At 34.1% G+C, this 18787-nt stretch overlaps 1 protein-coding gene across 1 annotated transcript; it reads right to left on the bottom strand.

Moving 5' to 3' along the window:
• Positions 1–408: 408 nt before the first annotated feature.
• On the bottom strand, positions 409–3646 carry LOC107642886 (tubby-like F-box protein 5). Its single transcript, XM_016346382.3, has 5 exons — positions 3120–3646; positions 2172–2572; positions 1985–2072; positions 1523–1652; positions 409–1437 (listed from the first exon to the last, which is right to left on the bottom strand). Exons 2-5 carry the CDS (start codon positions 2523–2525, stop codon positions 765–767), a joined length of 1245 nt encoding a protein of 414 aa, XP_016201868.1. The 5' UTR covers positions 2526–2572; positions 3120–3646; the 3' UTR covers positions 409–764.
• Between the last annotated feature and the right edge of the window lie 15141 nt (positions 3647–18787).

The raw sequence follows: 18787 nt of genomic DNA on the forward strand, positions 1-18787 counted from the left end.
ATCCCCAATCTCTTCTGTTAGCTTTTCTTTTTGTAGTATTTGGTGTTTAGCAAAATAAAAGATTTCCTTTTTCTTTTGTCTTTATTCCTACAATGGAGAGTGTTTTCGTTTTTACAAAACAATACATTTACATTTCTTTGAATTTTAGAGTTCATTTTGTTACTCTCAATTTTCTCTTGGATATTCTTTAACCTCGTCTTCCTCGGAAGATTCTCCGAACTCCAATTATTTATTTTGCAAGAAAACTTGAAACAACATGCACCATGCACCACATAGCCGAGGATTTAATTTTTTTTTCCCGATGATATGAGCAAAAAATCGTTTGAAATAACAGTGAAAATGATACTGGGATCTTGCAAAATGCGTGCATGGCTGCTGACAAGTAATCATAGAAGGAAAACAATAATCTTCGGCAAAGAAAAACTATAACTTCAAATTAAGTGATAAAGGAAAATGAAAGGAGGTTCATTAGTTAAGAGTACTATGCGACTATATATTATACAATAGAAGATTTACTAAATTTAATCTTAGTAGCAGAGCTAGGAAATAACATACAGGTTAAAATCCACAATCAACATCTAACACATCAGAGGAGGAGGAGGACAAAAGGGGGAGCAGCCCCACCACCGCAGAGGAGGAGGGGGCGGGATTACTAACCACTGCATAGCTAAGATTTTCAGCTGCATGTGATGGACTGTGCCTAGAATAGTGTATATATATTTATATGAAACAGACCAGCAGGTGATGATCCTGCGACATGGGTCTCATTCACAGGCTGGTTTAGTATCAAAGCTGCTCAAGCATATCGCAAAGGCTTGGAAGGCAGAGAGTGGATATCGATAATCCATGGTAAATATGTCTTTCCCAATCTTTCCAAACTGCAAAATTACCTTTTCTTGCTCTGCGGTGGACAAATTATGAGATGGATCAACAGCGGCAACAAGTTGGAAGTTCTTAACAGACGCCACCGTAACACGACCCTTAAAGTTTAGGCACCAGCATTGCAGCTGCTCATGCCATCTGGGGGCCTTGTTTTTAAGTACTAGGGGCTCAACCAAGCCTTGGCTTTGCACTGGCATCTCCAAGAGGCTTGTGGAGCTTACGTCTATTATTGGAGCTTTTCCTTTCAGTGATGGCGACAAAGGGAATTGCTCATCAATTATCTGAGGAAGAGATGTCGGGGTTGGGGCGGTGCCTCCTTCTTGGATAGCTGACACAGGTATGGAGTTCATGGTACAGTTCATCCTCCGTGGCCCTCTCGTGCGTAGGACATTAAGCTCATAGGCAATGGTGCCAACGGTGTAGTTACCTGCTGAAACCCTCGGAGACGCCTGCTTAGTGTGGAATCTCTTACTAGAACGACCATTTGGCTGAGTTCCAGCTTGATGGGGAGATTGGTTGTCGCAGATAGTGAACTTGGTTCCCAAAAAATTAGACCTGCCAAAGATTGTGATCGAGTTGGAGATATGATATGGAACAAGGTGAAAAATTTGAAAAGAATTTTCAATTGACCAAGACTTGCCTTAGTTTACCAACATATGTGTTGCTGGACCGAGAAAAATCATTTGCAACCAAAGATATGACAAAGTCTATGCCTGTTGCCCTTCTTATCTTTTTAGCAGCTAATAACAACTTATCAGTCCCATTCTCCGCTGTATAAGTAAAATCAAAGCAAAAACAAGCTTCTTAGGTATACATTCAAGAGCACATTTCATCCAAATTCAATAAGCTGGCTCGATGGATCTTGAAAGGAGGGAAAGAAAACACACGAACTGATTCGGATGATGACTTGTGTACGTAAATAATTTCTCTTATTTAATAGGTTGTAAATGACATTTACTTATGATGAATCCCATTCATTTAAGGCAAGAAACCGGCACTTCGCATTCAAAATCATTAACTCCAAGTTTCGAAGAGTAACGGCAAATTCGACAACCCTTTTCTTTTAAAAATGAAATGGATTGCATAAGCAATGAAAACTTACATGGCACAAGACCGAAGTACAATAAATATGTTGAAGTTTCTCTGTTTCTCCTGATAAAGCACTGAATTGGTGACTCACGAGGACCGGGCTGATTATACACAAATGAAATATTACATAAGTAACAGAATATCCAATGGGAAAAGTAGACAAACAGTTGGGCCATTAAACCGGAAAAAGAAAATATTACCTGTTTCAATGAAATAGGAAACGTGAGCCTTCCGCACTGCTCAGGAGTATTGACAATCTCTTTTGTAACAGCCCTCCATGATTTACATACTGAAGCACACGACACAACAACGGTGCGTGCAGGCCAAGATGTCTCACTCTCTTCAACCCTATGAATTATGTCCAGAAGTAACTCAGGTGGTAGATGTGCCCACTGCCCCTGTTGAACAGGTTCAAGTGGATTTAGAGTGACATCAGGAACAACATGTGACTTTACTCTACTGTGCCAATGCTTGCTTTCTGCGCTCCGCCTCGATAAGCTACCAATCCCATCTCTCATCTCCTTGAGTTCGCGTACTATGCTTTTGAACGACATTGCAGCTCAGCATACAAGGTGTTCCTTCCACCACAACAATGTCACCACTGAAACAGAAATTGAGGTAAATCTCCACTGTTTCAATCTCCCATACCAATAGGAAAACACATGATCGTTAAATGTAACAAATATAAACAAGCAGTACTACTATCTCTTAACAGAGATGTCACACATCCAGAAGCAACCCTAGATTGAATGAAATCGAAACTATAAGCAGCCCATTTTCACAAATAGCCAATCTCAGGGTAAACTACATTGGATCACATTCACCATCCAACAAGGTTACTACTAAAAAAGAGTGCTTTTTATTTCCAGAGAAAAGTAGCTTAAAATCTAAACTTTTTACATCCTTAACAAACTTCTAACACATTTTTTTTCTATTTACCAACAGCATAACAAGGGAATAACCTAATACGTAAATAAATCGAGCTGCATCTATGCAGATACCCGAAGATCTAAGAATAACGCTAATCCCCATTTCAGGCAATTAACCAGAATGCAGAACGATTATTCATGAAACTACACCCCTCCCAAAGAAAAGTTTTTATTAGAGAGAGAGAGAGAGAGAGAGAGAGAGAGCAGATGAAGCAATACCTGGAACATAGAAGCAAGTTAGAAACAGATCAAAACGCAGCGAATCAGCTGAGAAAGGTAAGAAACTCAGGAGAGAGAAGAGAATCGAGGTCAAGATGAGCTTCTAGAATCCGGATCCATGAGGAAACGGAGGTGGGAAGAACCGAATCGGAGAAAAGAAGGCGCAAAAAGCGCGTTATGCTCAGATTCAGAGTGTTGGGAGATGGAGGCGGCGCGTGGACGGAAAAGCGATGAGGCGGAGGCGGAGGCAGCAGCGGAAAAGGGAGGGTGAGATGTGAGAAATGGAAGGTGGGTTTTTTATGTTTTGGATCACATTCTTGGAACCTTAATTTAGTAATGACCGTCGTTTCTACCTTCTTTCTTACAATTTACATTTACATTACATTACACAGAGAGAGAAAGAGAGAGAGAGAGTACCAAACCCAACCCCTCCCCTTCTCTCTCTCGTCTTCTCTAACCTTATTTTAATCGACAAGGAATCTAGTGTCTCTCTCTTCTCTCTGCTCTACCATCTCCCTATTTCTTACACGTGGCTCATGTGTCCGCCCTTGATTTCATTGCAAGAAAACAGTTATGTTGTATGTGATGTTCATCCATGAACCCTCCTTGCCTACACTTCAATTATTACTGTTATTACTTTTATGTGATGATACTTACATGTATGTTATATTGTTACTGTTCGGTTCTGCTTAATACTTCTTTTATTTCAAAATAAACATCAATTTGGACAAAGCATAATAAGAGGAGTGCTAGGGACAGTAAATTTTGTGTTTTATAATTATTAATTAATTATCAATAATATTTTTAATAGTGTAAAATTATATCTAATAATAAAAAATTACTCACTTTTCTTTTGATGGCTAAGTAGTAGCCAAATTATTAAAAAAATACTGGACCCTAAACCTTTTCTAAAGCATATTACTCTCCTCTAACTAGTCATAAGTCAACAAAGTAGTCTATAGAAAAGGGGAAAAGTCTAAAGAAAAACTCTTAACTGATTATTTGTTCAAAAAAGTTAATTTTGAATTTTATTTTCTATAATTTAATATGTTTGTATGTTATAAGTATTGTGGGTTTTCCATTTTGATACATTATTGATGTAAAAAAAATAAATTAAATGGATGTCTAAATATGTATTGTACTATTAATAATAATGTTTGAAAGGGTTTGGTTTGAAAATATTTTTTTGAAGAAGTGTTAGTAGTTTTTAAAAAGTACAAATTCATAATTTTGTGTTTTGATAAATAAAAAAAATTATATGTTTATACTTATAGTTTTTTAAAGATAGAGGTATTTTTAAAAATATTTAGATTTAATTTGGTAAAATTTTTATTTTTTAAAAATAGTTTAAAAGGTTAATTTTTAAAAAATATTTTTTTAAAAATTATAGCATCTATGTTTAGTAAATTAAATTAAAAAAGACTTTTAATTAACACAAGTAACAACAAGTATATTTGATAAAATAATTTTTAAAATTTTAAAATATTATAATAGGCATTAATGTAAAAATTAAATTTGAATATTAATTAATAAATAAAGTTATATTAGACTTTATAATTTTAATAAGCATAAATCACCTTTAAAAGTTTTATCTTAGATGCTTTCAAAAATACCCTTATATTTTAAATATTACCAGCACAGGCACATAATTTTTTTTTATTTACCAAATGCAACACAAAGAGTTTAAGTACTTTCTCAAAAGTTTTACCAAATCAAGTCATAAAATAGAACTTTTTCAAGATAGCTTATACTTATGATAATTAAAGTTAAAAAGTCTAATATAATTTTATATATTAATTAGTATTTAAATTTAATTCTTATATTAATATCTATTATAATATTTTTAATTTTAAAAAATATTTTATGAAATATTTATTGTTATTTGTATTTATTAAAATTTATTTTTAATTTATTTTTAATTTATTAAATATAAATACTATAATTTAAAAAAAATATCTTTCAAAAAATAATTTTTATAAATTAATTAAAAAAATTTACTAAACCGAGCCTTTGTTGTTGATTACTTTAAAAGGTCTTTGTAAATGATAGTATATGATTTAGTTATTTCTGTAAAATTTAGTAAATAAGATTCTTTTCTTAATAAAATTCGATTCTCACATAAAGATATGGATTTTATGGTTGACTTATATTATAAGAAAAACCGTCTCACACTACATAAAAGCGCATGCAATTTTTCCAATTATTAATTAGAATAAAAATAAATGTATTAACAACAAATTAATTATACATTATACATTGTAATTATTTTAGCATATATTAAAAGGAAAAGAACTCTACCAAACAAAAAAAAAAGGGAAAAGAATAAGTAGGGCTGCACATGGATCGGATAATATCCGCATATCCGCGGTAATTATCCACATCCGATCCGAATTTTGCGGATATTATCCGATCTGCAGAGCCATCGGATCGGATAGGATCGGATCCGCACTATGGTCGGATCGGATTGCGGATTTGGCAGTCCGCGGATCCGATCCGCAAATCCGCATATCCGCACATCACATATAAATAGTATAGTTTAAGAAAATAAACCCTAATGTGGTATGAATTTTAGTGTGTTATTTATGAATTTTATGATATTTTGTTTTTAATTTTTTATGTTGTACTTCAACTTAGAATAATTAAACTTAAATCTTGTGTTATTATTTTGTTTTTGTTATTCAAAAGAAATATTATTGATAATATTTTAGGAGTAAATAGGCTTAAACAGATAAAAAAATAAATTTTTTTGATTTTTTTTGTAAAAATAGTCAAATAGAATCTTAAAATAATTTTTTTTAATTATGCAGATATACTCGATATCCGATCCGATCCGACCTAAAAAAATGCGGATATCGTATCCGATCCGATCCGATGAGTACAATACAGATCGAATAGAATTTTAGGCTATATCCGATCCGATCCAATCCGTGTACAGCTCTAAGAATAAGTGATGAATCATAAAAATAGAGAGATGTACGGAGACTTCCAGCTGGATATTAGTGGATAGCATTCACGAGTGTTGATATGTAAAGTAAAGTACTCTTATACGTTATAATGATTGTTTCTTATAATGAAAATTAAAATAAATTATAAAAAAATGAAAGAGTGATTTGGTGGGTCGATGCCACAAGGCTGGTGACTCAACAAGTGGATGATACTATTCACAACCGTGTATAGAAAGGCAGCCTTAAAGGGAATAATTAACATTATGCTCGATACAAATCTCGTGTTATATATAGTAATAGAAATGGATAAATGCAAGTGTTAAAAATACAATAAATAAAAGTATGTTTATATCACCAATTCATAAATAAATAAAAAAGACACCAAAAAATATCACCAATTCACCATGATATATTATTATTATTATTATTATTATTATTATTATTATTATCTCTTAATTTTAGATGAATTTTGTTGCAAAAAGATTTCGACCAGACCTTGACGTTTGATGTGTTAAGGATCGAAACAAGAAGCAACAAAGGAGGAATGAAAGTATGTACATTTTCGACATAAGCGTGTTATACTGAGCGTGAAAATCGAAAGAGGAGATAGTTAAAAGAGAAGGGAATGAATTCTCTTCAATGAAAAAAAAAAATGGGATGCTATCTAATTTTTTATTATTTTTTTTTCTTATATAATTTTAGTTTCACTTAAAAAATTAAAAGTAAAAGATCACATTTTATTCTCTTAAGTATTTTTTTTTATTGGAGATGATCTATTTCCAAAAGAAAAAGGTCTAACTTCGTACGGTAAGACTTCCAATTTTAAAAAATTAAATAATAAGTTATTTATAATTTATTATATTTATAAAAATATTATAATTTTAAAAAAATTTATATTATTGGAATAATTTTTTATTTAATTTTTAAAATTTTAATAATTAAAAAATAATAAAAATTTTATATATTTTAATTTAAATATTTAAATTTAAATCTTATTTTATAAATAAAAAAATTAATTTAATTATTTTTAATTTTTAAATTAAAATATTTATTTAAAAAATAATTTTATAAATAAAAATAAGTAATATTTTTGAGAGTAATTATATAAAATCATATTTTATTTTTAATTATTATTTTATACCTTAATTTTATTATTTGTTTCCAAAAGAAACCTTAATTCCCAAAATTAAAATCCAATTACCCAATTTCTAAAATCCAAACACACTAACTCTAACCCACTCAACTCACTCACGTCCCCACCCCTTTACCCCTCACACCCTCACACACAGCCACCCTCAACACCACTGTGAGAACAAAAGAAGGATAAGAGTAATTTTAGGAAGTAAAATAAATGAGTTTTAATAAGAGAGAACTCAAAATGTTTAGTAAGAAGTTTTTTGTCGGAGAATTTATTCTTATTCGTTGAAGTTATAGCATAGAAATATTATATATACGTCTCTAGAATTGTAATTGAAGTTAATAACAATAACAATATCCTTATTCACATCATCTTATAGAGTTAGTTAGAATAAATCTTTCATATTGTTTTTTCCTCTTTACAAAAATATATAGCGAGTGCATTATCGTGAGTAGTATTCAATTTCATATTACTTTGTATCTATTAGAAGTCAAAATTCCGCTGTAGACTCAACAATTGGTATCGAGAGGCAACATTATATTATTCATTATTTGCGTGGTAAAATTCAATTTTGAATATAATGGCTTCTACTAGTGGTAATGTCAAAGTAGGAAAATATGAAATCGAGAAGTTTAATGGGAAAAATTATTTTTCTTATTGGAGGATGCAGATGAAAAATATGCTTATATCACAAAAATTACACAAGGCACTAGTAGGAAAAAAAGAAAAGTCGGAGAAAATGAAAGATGAGGATTGGGAAGAATTAGATCTTGAGACGCAGGCTGCAATAATCTTATGCCTTGAGAGGGATGTTGCTTTTTTAGTAAATGAAGAAGCAACTGCAGCAGGCGTTTGGGTAAAGTCAAAGAGTAACTTCATGACGAAGACTCTAACTAACAGGATCTACTTAAAATCCAAATTGTATACATGCAAGATGGAAGAAGGTACCTCAATCCGAGACTATATCAATAAGTTTGATAGGATTATATCAAACTTAAAGGATATAGATGTGAAGGTTGATGATGAGGATCAGATACTCATTGTTACTTTCATTACCGAAGTCCTATGAAAATCTGGTGCAGACATTGATGCTGTTGGGTGACAATCTGACCATGGATGAGACGAGAGCATCACTTTTAGCGAATGATCTACGTAAGGTTGCTACAAGTGTAATGTCATCTTCAAATGGAAGAGAGTATAATGATCAAGCATAAGGATTGTTCGCGGCAAATTATCCAAATAAAAAGATAACTTTCAAGAAACAGAACAATGACAATCTAAAAGAAAAGCAAGAAGCAAGCTACGTCTCAAATGATGAGGAGGACTATTACTTTGTGACAAAACAATCTTATGAAATCTTCGATAAGTGAATTCTTGATTCAGGAGCATCTCACCATATGTGCCTAAATAGGAAGTGCTTTACTACCTGTCAAAGTATAAATAGTGGCACAGTTTTAATAGGCAATGATCATGCTTGTAAAACTGTGGGATTGGGTACTATAAGAATCAAGATGCATGATGGAATAGTAAGAACTTTAATGGATGTGAGACATATTCCAGACTTGCGGAAAAATCTTATCTCCATAGGTTTGTTGGAGAAAAATGGTTGCAAAATAGTTGCGGAAAATGGGGTACTAAAAGTTGTTCGTGGTTCTTTGGTAGTGATGAAGGGAGTTTTTTACGGTAATCATTATTCTCTTTTGGGGACAACAATCACAAGTGAGTTAGCAGTTGAAATCGGTGGAAGTAGAGATCAAACAAATTGCACAAGAATATGGCACATGCGGCTTGGACATATGTCAAAGAAAGGTCTATCATTGCTTTGTGGACAAGGTTTGTTGAAGAATATGATGAAACCACAAATGGAATTTTGTGAGCATTGCGTGTATGAAAAGGCACACAGAGTGAAGTTTTCTACAAGCAAGCACAAAAGCAGAGGATTGTTAGACTACGTGCATACTGATGTTTGGGGCCCATCTAAAGTTACTTCCTAGGGTGGTTCCAGGTATTTTGTTACTTTTGTTGATGATTATTCTAAGTATGTTTGGGTTTACTTCCTCAAGTATAAGAATGAGGTATTCGACACTTTTAAACGACGGAGAGCAATCGTTGAAAACCGAACAGGTAGGAAGTTGAAAACTCTACGATCAGATAATGGCACAGGGTACACGGATAGGGTTTTCAAGGAGTTCTGTGATCGAGAAGGCATTGTGAGACACTGGACAGTTAAAGAAACACCACAACAGAATGGACTCACTGAACGACTGAATCGTACGCTACTTGAGAAGGCACAGTGTATGCGCTCTAATTTTGGGTTAGGCAGAGAGTGGCGGGCGGAGTCGATTGCTACAGCTTGCTACATAGTGAACCGATCCCCACATTCTTCTCTAGATGGAGACACACTTTATAAGGTGTGGTTAGGAGAACATGCAGATTATGAGAAACTCAGAGTTTTTAGATGCACAGCCTATTATCATGTCAAAAATAATAAGCTTGATGATAGAGCTAAAAAGGCAATCTTTTGGGGTATCCGAGAGGGGTTCAAGGGTATCGTCTTTAGAGCATAAATGATTCTAAGTTTGTAATTAGCGGGGATGTTACCTTTGATGAACGGTCTATAGTAGCTTTGTCTAAAGATACGATGCCAAATGATGGTGATGTTGGAAAAACTTCAAATACTCAAGTGGTGGAGATAGAGTCTAAATACCAACAAATAGATTCTAATAATGTTCAGGTGGAGCATCCTAATGCTACTCGAGATGATGTAGAGGATGAACTTGATCATGAGGAGATTCGGCGAGAAAATGCACATGCATTACAACAGCAGCAGTAGGATTCTTTGGCATCCACTAGGCCAAAGAGAAATTATAAATTCGTTCAGAAGTTCGGGTCAGACAAGCCCATAAGACATTATGAGCAGATAAACTTGGTAGATTATGCACTCTCGATGGAGGATGATGAGCCAGTCACCTTCAAACTTGCTATCAAAGACAAAGATAGAGAAAGTTGGTTGGTCGCCATGGAAGAAGAGATGCAATCTCTCCATAAGAACAAGACATGGGAGGTGGTCCCGTTGCCCATGGAAAAACTGCAATTGGTTGTAAATGGGTGTATAAAAGAAAAGAAGATCCTACTAAGTCAGATGGTACAAGATTCAAAGCTAGGTTAGTAGCAAACGGATTTGCACAAAAAGAAGGTGTTGATTACAACGAGATATTTTCTCCTGTGGTGAAGCACACTTCCATAAGGGTGCTTTTGAGTCTTGTAGCTCAGGGTAATCTTGAGTTGGAACAGCTAGATGTAAAGACAACTTTTTTGCATGGTGACTTAGAGGAAGAAATTTACATGTATCAACCTGAGGGTTTCAAGGTTGAGGGTAAAGAAAATCAGGTATGTCGCTTAAAGAAATCGCTATATGGATGAAAACAATCTCCTCGACAGTGGTATAAGCAATTTGACTCCTTTATGTTAAAACAAGGTTTTTCCAGAAGTAATTATGATTGTTGTGTATACATTCATAACCTTTCTGGAAGTGATTATATCTATCTTCTATTGTATGTGGATGACATGCTTATTGCTTCTAAGAGCAAGGTGGAGATAGATAGGTTAAAGGTTCAACTTGGTAAAGAATTTGAAACAAAAGATTTGGGTGTTGCACGAAAAATAGTAGACATAAAAATTAAAAGAGAGAGATCAAGCCAAAAATTGTTCTTGAGCCAGAGAGGGTACATTGAACACGTTATTGAAAAGTTCAAAATGAAAAATGCTAAGCCAGTAGTAACACCGTTGGCTCCAAATTTCAAGCTCTCTGGTAAACAATCTCCCATAGTAGCAGAAGATAAGGCTTACATGAAAAATGTACCTTATGCTAGTGCAGTCGGTAGCCTAATGTATGCTATGGTGTATACACGCCCAGATATTTCACAGGCAGTCAGTATTGTTAGCAGGTTCATGGCAAATCCGGGTAAGGCACACTGAGAAGCAATCAAGTGGATATTAAAGTACTTGGAGGGTACCATTGACATAGATTTATGCTTTAGTGAAAAATCATGTCAAATCAGCGGCTTTGTTGATTCTGATTATGCTGGTGATCTAGAAAGAAGATATTCTACGACCGGTTATGTATATAAAATACAAGGTGCTCCAGTTAGTTGGCGATCAATGTTACAAGCTACAGTGAAACTATCTACTACAGATGCTGAGTACATGGCAGTAGCAGAAGGAGTGAAAGAAGCATTGTGGCTAAGGGGTCTTCTAGATGATTTGGGGTTTCAGTAAGATTGCGTGAATCTGAGTTGTGATAGTTAAAGTACAATTTATTTGGCTAAAAATCAGGTTCATCATGCTCGTACCAAGCATATTGATGTAAGATATCACTTCGTGCATGCTGTTATAGAGAAAGGCAACATTTCTCTTGTAAAAGTACATACAGATGAAAATCTCGCAAACATGCTGACTAAAGGAGTATCAGGAAGCAAGTTCCAACACTGTTTAGAATTGCTCAATGTTGTTCCATATTAGGCATGGGGATACAAATACCATACTTTGATCATCCAAAATTTGAGTAGATTTCAAATTGAAGTGGAGAATTGTGAGAATAAAGGAAGGATAATAGTAATTTTAGGAAGTAAAATAAATGAGTTTTAATAAGAGAGAACTTAAAATATTTAGTAAAGAGTTTTTTGTCGGAGAATTTTTTTCTTATTTGTTGAAATTATTGCATAGAAATACTATATATATGTCTCTAGAATTGTAATTGAGGTTAATAATAATAACAATATCCTTATTCACATCATCTTATAGAGTTAGTTAGAAGAAATCTTTCATATTATTTTTTCCTCTTTACAAAATATATAGCGAGTGCATTATTGTGAGTAGTGTTCACTTTCATATTATTTTGTATCTATTAGAAGTCAAAATTCCGCTGTAGACAACACAGAGAGAGAGAGAGAGATACACGCACACACACAAAGAGAGAGAGAGAGAGAAAGAGACACACACACAGAGAGAGACGTCACGTCTAGCCACTATTCAACTCGCCGCCGAACCGTCGCAGGGAAGGGAGAGAGATGCGTCCGAGAACGAGCGCGAGAGAGAAGGAGACGCGGAAGGAGGTGCCGTCGTGGTCGATTTGCCTGCCGCCACATCTTCGACGGCGTGGTCGCGTGGAAAGAGAGGAGGAATCGTGGAGCCACGCGTCGCCGCTGTCCATGCGTCGTCGCTGAACGTCACTGAGAGAGGAAGGGACACGAGTTGGAGGAGCTATCGTCGACAGTCCATGCCATCGTGTCTCACCAAACCGTTGCTATCGTGATTCGCCGTCGCCATTGCTGCCAAACAGAAGAGAGGAAGTTGCTCCTGCCGCCGTTAAGCTGAACACCACCATCAGAATCGTTCCTGGTTGGCGCTGTGGTTGGTGGTCTCCATTGCTGCCGTTGCTATCGCCGGAGCTGCCAGGAGCCATCATCGTCGCTGTTTGGGTCTAGCCGAAAGAGAAGAGGTGACGATGGAGGATGTTGGTGCTGCTGCAGGCGACACCAAGTTGCTGCGTTGCCGCCGAAGCTCTCTACCGCCGTTCTGCTCGTCGGAAGTCATCACCGGAACTGCAACTGCTCCATTCCTTGGTTCTTCTCTAAGTACAAGTTGAGTTATGGTTATTGCATGTTGCGATTAAAGTGCGGATGTTGCTGCGGAAGTAGTATGGAGCTGTGGTTGCGACTGCCGCTGTCGCGAGCTAGGAGAAAAAGGGTTTTTGACGCGTTTTATGACTTATGGGTTTTGACTATTCGAGGTAGGGGCTTTTTCTTAAAACCGTTTTATTATCAAGAATTATTACAAGTCGATATTAATGTAAAAAATATATTTTTTATGATTACATGAGTCTTATGGATTGAACTGAGTTGCTCTGGATGAATGTAATTATTTGCCTGATTGATTTATTGACTATTTGAGAAGGCTGGGTATTTTGGTTTGTTGGTTGACTTTGTTGAATTTGTTTTCTTGATTTATTGGAAGTGAATTGATATTTGAAAATGATTTGAGATTTAGAAATGATTTAATATCGGAATTAGTTTGATTTTGGAAATGATTTGATATTCGGAAATGATTTGATACTGGAAATAATTGAGAAGGGTTTGAGAGATGTTTAGATTAGACCCGAGAAGGGTGGCAAAATTCGAGTTTTAAAGGAGATGCTGCCGAAATTTTCATGAGAATTTAGAAATTCTATTTTGGTTAATTTGATTGAATAATTATTTTATTTGATTTTGATTTAACTAAAAAAAAAGAATATAATTTAGGGTGTTTTAGCGAACTTTAAAGTGATTATTAAAGAATAAATTGTTACGTTGTTTCAGTTAAAATTTTAAATTGCAAACAAGATGATTTTTTAGTTTTTGAAGAAAAGTTTTGAGCTTGAAAAGAACTTTGAAGTTGGTTAATTTGATTGAAGCATTCAGTTTTGAGAAGTTTTAGAGGAGTTAAAGTATATGAATTTGATTTTGATTACGATTATGAAGTGAGTTGATTATAATTAGGGTAAATCACACATATAAACCAAATGAAGCTCAAAATTATACAATTCTACCAAAAGAAAAAACGTTACAAGAATCTACCACAAGGACAATTTTATGTAATTCGAATTAGTCTCATTCGAATCACCCATTCCAACACTAATTCGAATCAGACCAATTCGAATTACTAGAGATACCTACAAATCGAATTGGTCAGATTTATGTAATTTGAAACAACCTGAGTCGATTTATGCATGCATGTGAAGTCCCTACTAATTCGAAACAAGCTGTTTCGATTTATCCACTGGTTTTGTTCTTATATAATTCGAATGGGGCTGATTCGAATTACTATGCATCAGCAATTACAAATTTTTACAGCATCCCTAACATTTTTAAGTCATTTTTTAAATTATTTTGCATGAAATAAAATTTTTTTTGTGGTATAATTTAAATAAATTTATTAAAAAATTTATTAAAAATTATATTTACTCAAATTACAAATATAATACTCTTTTACATAATTAATAATTTTAAAATTTTAAAAATTATTTTATTTCATACGAAGAAATTAAAAAAATATTAAATTTAAATGCAAATATTCATGTATGTACTCACATTTTAAATAAAATACTCTACATAATCAATAATAATTTAAAAATTTAAAAGAATTATTTTATTCCATACAAAACCATTTAAAAAGAAAAAATGAGCTAACAAACTATTTAATTATGAGACTTTTTCAAAATATTTATGAGCTATCAAGAATGGGCTGAAGAGTATTGTATAGAATTCGAATTGATAGCTTATAAATATTTTGAAAAAGTCTCGTAATTAAATATTTTGTTAATTTTTAATGCATAGAATAAAATATATTTTGTTTTATTTCTAAATTATTAATTTTTTTAATAAATTTATTTAAATTATATCACAAAAACATATTTTATTCCATGCAAAATAATTTTAAAAAATGGCTTAAAAAAAGTTAGGAGTACTATTAAAATTTGTAATGTCCTAGTGATTTAAGTAAATACATGCATGTATTCAAATTTTAAATAAAATACTCTACATAGTCCATAATAATTTAAAAATTAAAAAAAAATATATTTTTATCATTTACTTACCTAAATTACTGGGACATTACAAATTTTTACGCTACTCCTAACATCTTGTAAGTCATTTTTTTAATTGCTTTGCATGGAATAAAATATTTTTTAATTTTTTAATTATTATTGATTATATAGAGTATTTTATTTAAAATTTGAGTAGATACATGAATATTTGCATTTAAATTTAATTTTTTTAATTGCTTCGCATGAAATGAAATAATTTTTTTTAATTTTTAAATTATTAATTATGTAAAAGAGTATTATTATATTTAAAAATTGAGTAAATATATTTTTTAATAAATTTTTTTAATAAATTTATTTAAATTATACCACAAAAAGATTTTATTCCATACAAAATAATTTTAAAAGATGGCTTAAAAAATGTTAGGAGTACTGTAAAAATTTGTAATAATTCAATGCATAGTAATTCGAATCAGTCCCATTCGAATTATATAAGAACAAAACTAGGGGATAAATCGAAACAGTCTGTTTCGAATTAGTAGGGACTTCACATGCATGCATAAATCAACTCATACTGTTTCGAATTACATAAACCAATGTGTATCTCTAGTAATTTGAATTGGTCTGATTCGAATTAGTGTTAGAATGAGTAATTCGAATCAGGTTAATTCGAATTACATAAAATTGTCCTTCTGGTAGATTTTTGTAATGTTTTTCTTTTTGGTAGAATGGTGTAATTTTGAGCTCCATTTGGTTTATAGGTGTGATTTGCCCTTATAATTATTTATCACCTGCCTAGGTAGACGTAAAGGTTGTGGTTCGCCTTCACTTGCTTCGGGTTGAGATTTTAAGTACCTGCTTGGGTAGATGTAAGGGTTGTGGTTTGTCTCACTTGCATCCAGAATTATGGTGAAAGGTACCTGCCTGGATAGATGTAAGGGTTGCGGCGTTGTCCCATTTGCATCCAGGATGGTGTTAAAAGGCATCTGCTTGGGTATATGTAAGAGTTGTGGCATACTGCATTGTCCCACTTGCATCCAGGATTTTGGTGAAAGGCACCTGCCTGGGAAGATGTAAGGGTTGTGGTTTGTCTCACTTGCATCCGGGTTGTGGTGAAACACCGACATGGGTAGACGCAAGAACTGTGGTTTGTCCCACTTGCTACGGATGTGATGAGTATTACTATCTGGGTAGATGCAAGGATTGTGGTTAGTCCCGCTTGCTCTATGTTGTGGTGTTCCATATCCGGGTTAGCTACCAAATGTGTCGGGTTCTGGCACTTTAATCGACAAGTGAGCTCATGACCAGCAGGACAGGCATGCATCATATGCATTTATGTGACATTGTTTGGATGTGCATATTGTATTTAGTTTGCTTATGTGAATATTTTTATTTAACTGCTAATTTTCATACTTGTTGTAATTATTCTTGATTGTGTTTGAACTTCATTACTTGTGATTGTTACTGATTGATTTGGGTTATGATGGTTTGAGCATGATTTGATTATATGTTGGGTTGAAAGCCGTAGTTTGATTATATGTTTGGCCAGAGACCTTGGTTTGATTATATTTTGGGTCGAAGGCCGGGATTGGTCAAATTATTGGTAAGTCTAGTTAGAATAGGTCATTGGTATGTGGTGAAATCTTTTGGATATTATGTTTGATCGGGTCTTTTTATAATTTAAAATATAAACTTAGATTTGAAAATTGTTGATTTTAGAAAAGATTCATAAGATGAACGATAATTACTGCGGTTGAAATCCATTCTTTTTCCTTACGCATATCCTCTTGTGACAATTCTAGACTTTTTAGTGAGACTGTATGATTAGGTTCTCGCCCGCTACAGATTTCTCTTTTCAGGACGGATGAGTAGTTTAAGGAGTTTCTTCTGCGCATCTGATTGTGTTGTATATATCTTAGTTATAGTTTTTTCCTCGCCTTATTATATATTTTTGTAAGAGGGATAGGAGTCGTGATTTGTAATAATATGTATGTCGAGTATATTTGTAAGTTATTTGGATAAGAAATCTTGTATATATATATATATATATGAAGATTGTGATTGTATTTGTGTATATATGCATGTTTGTAAAAATAAAAAGAGCTTTCGGTTTTTTAAAGAAAATAGCGATACTGTTTCGATTTAAGGATTCCTATTTTATTATTAAATATATAGAACTCGTCGTACTATCCTTGCCATCAGAATGACGTAGTCAGATGTGTGACATTTTGATAATAAGAATGTTACACGTATCATGACAAAAAAAATTATTTTAACCTAGTGTTTTTGACAAGAATCTAAATAGAAATGGAAGAAGCAAGTTCATAAGAGTAGTGTTAGCACAAAAGCAGATATTTTGACTCTAAAACGGGTAAGGTGAGGTCGAAATATGTGAGTAATGGACACTTAGCATATTTTTGGGAGGTAAATGAAATAAGTGCAATTAATAAATAAAATCAGTGTGTCATAATAAAAAAGCGTTGAAATATTTGATTTGACCTAAATTGGTAACTATTATGAATGTGGGTAAAGAAAATTAACCTCCAAAAAAATAATTGCGCTAAGACGTGGGTGATTTGCTTAATCTCCAAGTTAAAATAGAACATGGATCATATATGCCTTGAAGATAAAGTTGAAGCATAATGTAAGAGAATCTGAGTAACTTCAAAAAAATAAAAAATGAGATTGAATCGTGCTACATATAAATAGAGAAAAGAAAAACTTAAAAAAAAATTTTCATTCCAACTCACAAAATCACATTGAAACCTGGGCAAAAAACTAGAATAAACCAAGGGAAGTTTCAAATTACCTAAATGAGTCAAAGTGAAATTCGTTTCTGCAATGAGCCAAACTCTATATTTATATAATTCGAACCAGTGTGGTTCGAACTCTATTCATGAGTAATTCGAACCAGGGTGGTTCGAATTACTAAGAGAGAAATTCATTCAAGTAAATCGAACCAGGGTGGTTCGAATTACTTGGGAGGAAAACGTAGCACATAATTCGAACCAAGCTGGTTCGAATTATATGGGGAGAATCTGCATCAAGTAATTCGAACCAGGCTAGTTCGAATTACACAAACTGAATTCGAACCAGTCCGGTTCGATTTAGTGGTAGACAGTGCAGTATATATATGGTTCTAAACGTGAGTTGCTCTCATAGAGGGTGTAATATGGCTAGTGAGGAGAGTTTTGTGGTTTTGGTTCACCATAGAGGATCCATTAAGAGGAAAACTCGCTCCGGTGTGAAGTTCACAGATAAGGATCCTCTCTGTATTGTCGTGAAACCAACGACGAGCTATGATGATCTTGTTAGATCTGTGCTGATGAAACTTGGTCTGGAAGGTGCGAAGCGAGTGAAGAAGTTTTTCTATCGCATTCCAATCACTGTCTTGTAGGATACGGTGAAGTATGATTGCTTCACGATTGGTAGTGATGAGGACCTGCAAGTCATGTTTCTATGTCGGAGGCAGTTTCCCGAGGTGAGGACACCAGAGTTGTTGGCAAAGTTGGTTGATGTGGTATCCAGCTCAGGGGGTTCGAACCGGAATGCCACCACTGAAGCAGCGGCAGCCGGTTCGAGTTCCAGGCCTGCCATTGCTTCTTCGTCCGTCCCTATGTACGAGCCAGCGGTCGAACCAGTCGCCTCCCCGTCTTTTGCTGTTGATTTGAATGATGGAGTAGGCGACGTGGTAGGATCAGTTGATATTCTACCGAACGCTTTACAGGGAGTTCCACCGGTTGGCGTCGGAGACGAAGTGTTGGGTGATGTAGAGGAGGACGACGTCGAGCCGGATATGATTGAGGATGACAGCGGCGACGAGGTTGGAGCGACTGAGCCTGCATTGGTAGTCGGTGGTTCTAGTTCTGGCACACAGCAGTATCCACCATATTTTTCCTCTTTGGACCTAGATGCCATGAGGCAAGAGGGTGTTTCAGGGCACTCTGTTGGATTCGGAGCTAGAGATGCTGAAGGGACTGCTGGTTTGACAGAGTTCCAGGTTGGT

This window comes from Arachis ipaensis, chromosome B5 (genome assembly GCF_059453495.1).
Source record: "Arachis ipaensis isolate K30076 ecotype BB chromosome B5, ASM5945349v1, whole genome shotgun sequence".
NCBI classification, from domain to species: domain Eukaryota; kingdom Viridiplantae; phylum Streptophyta; class Magnoliopsida; order Fabales; family Fabaceae; genus Arachis; species Arachis ipaensis.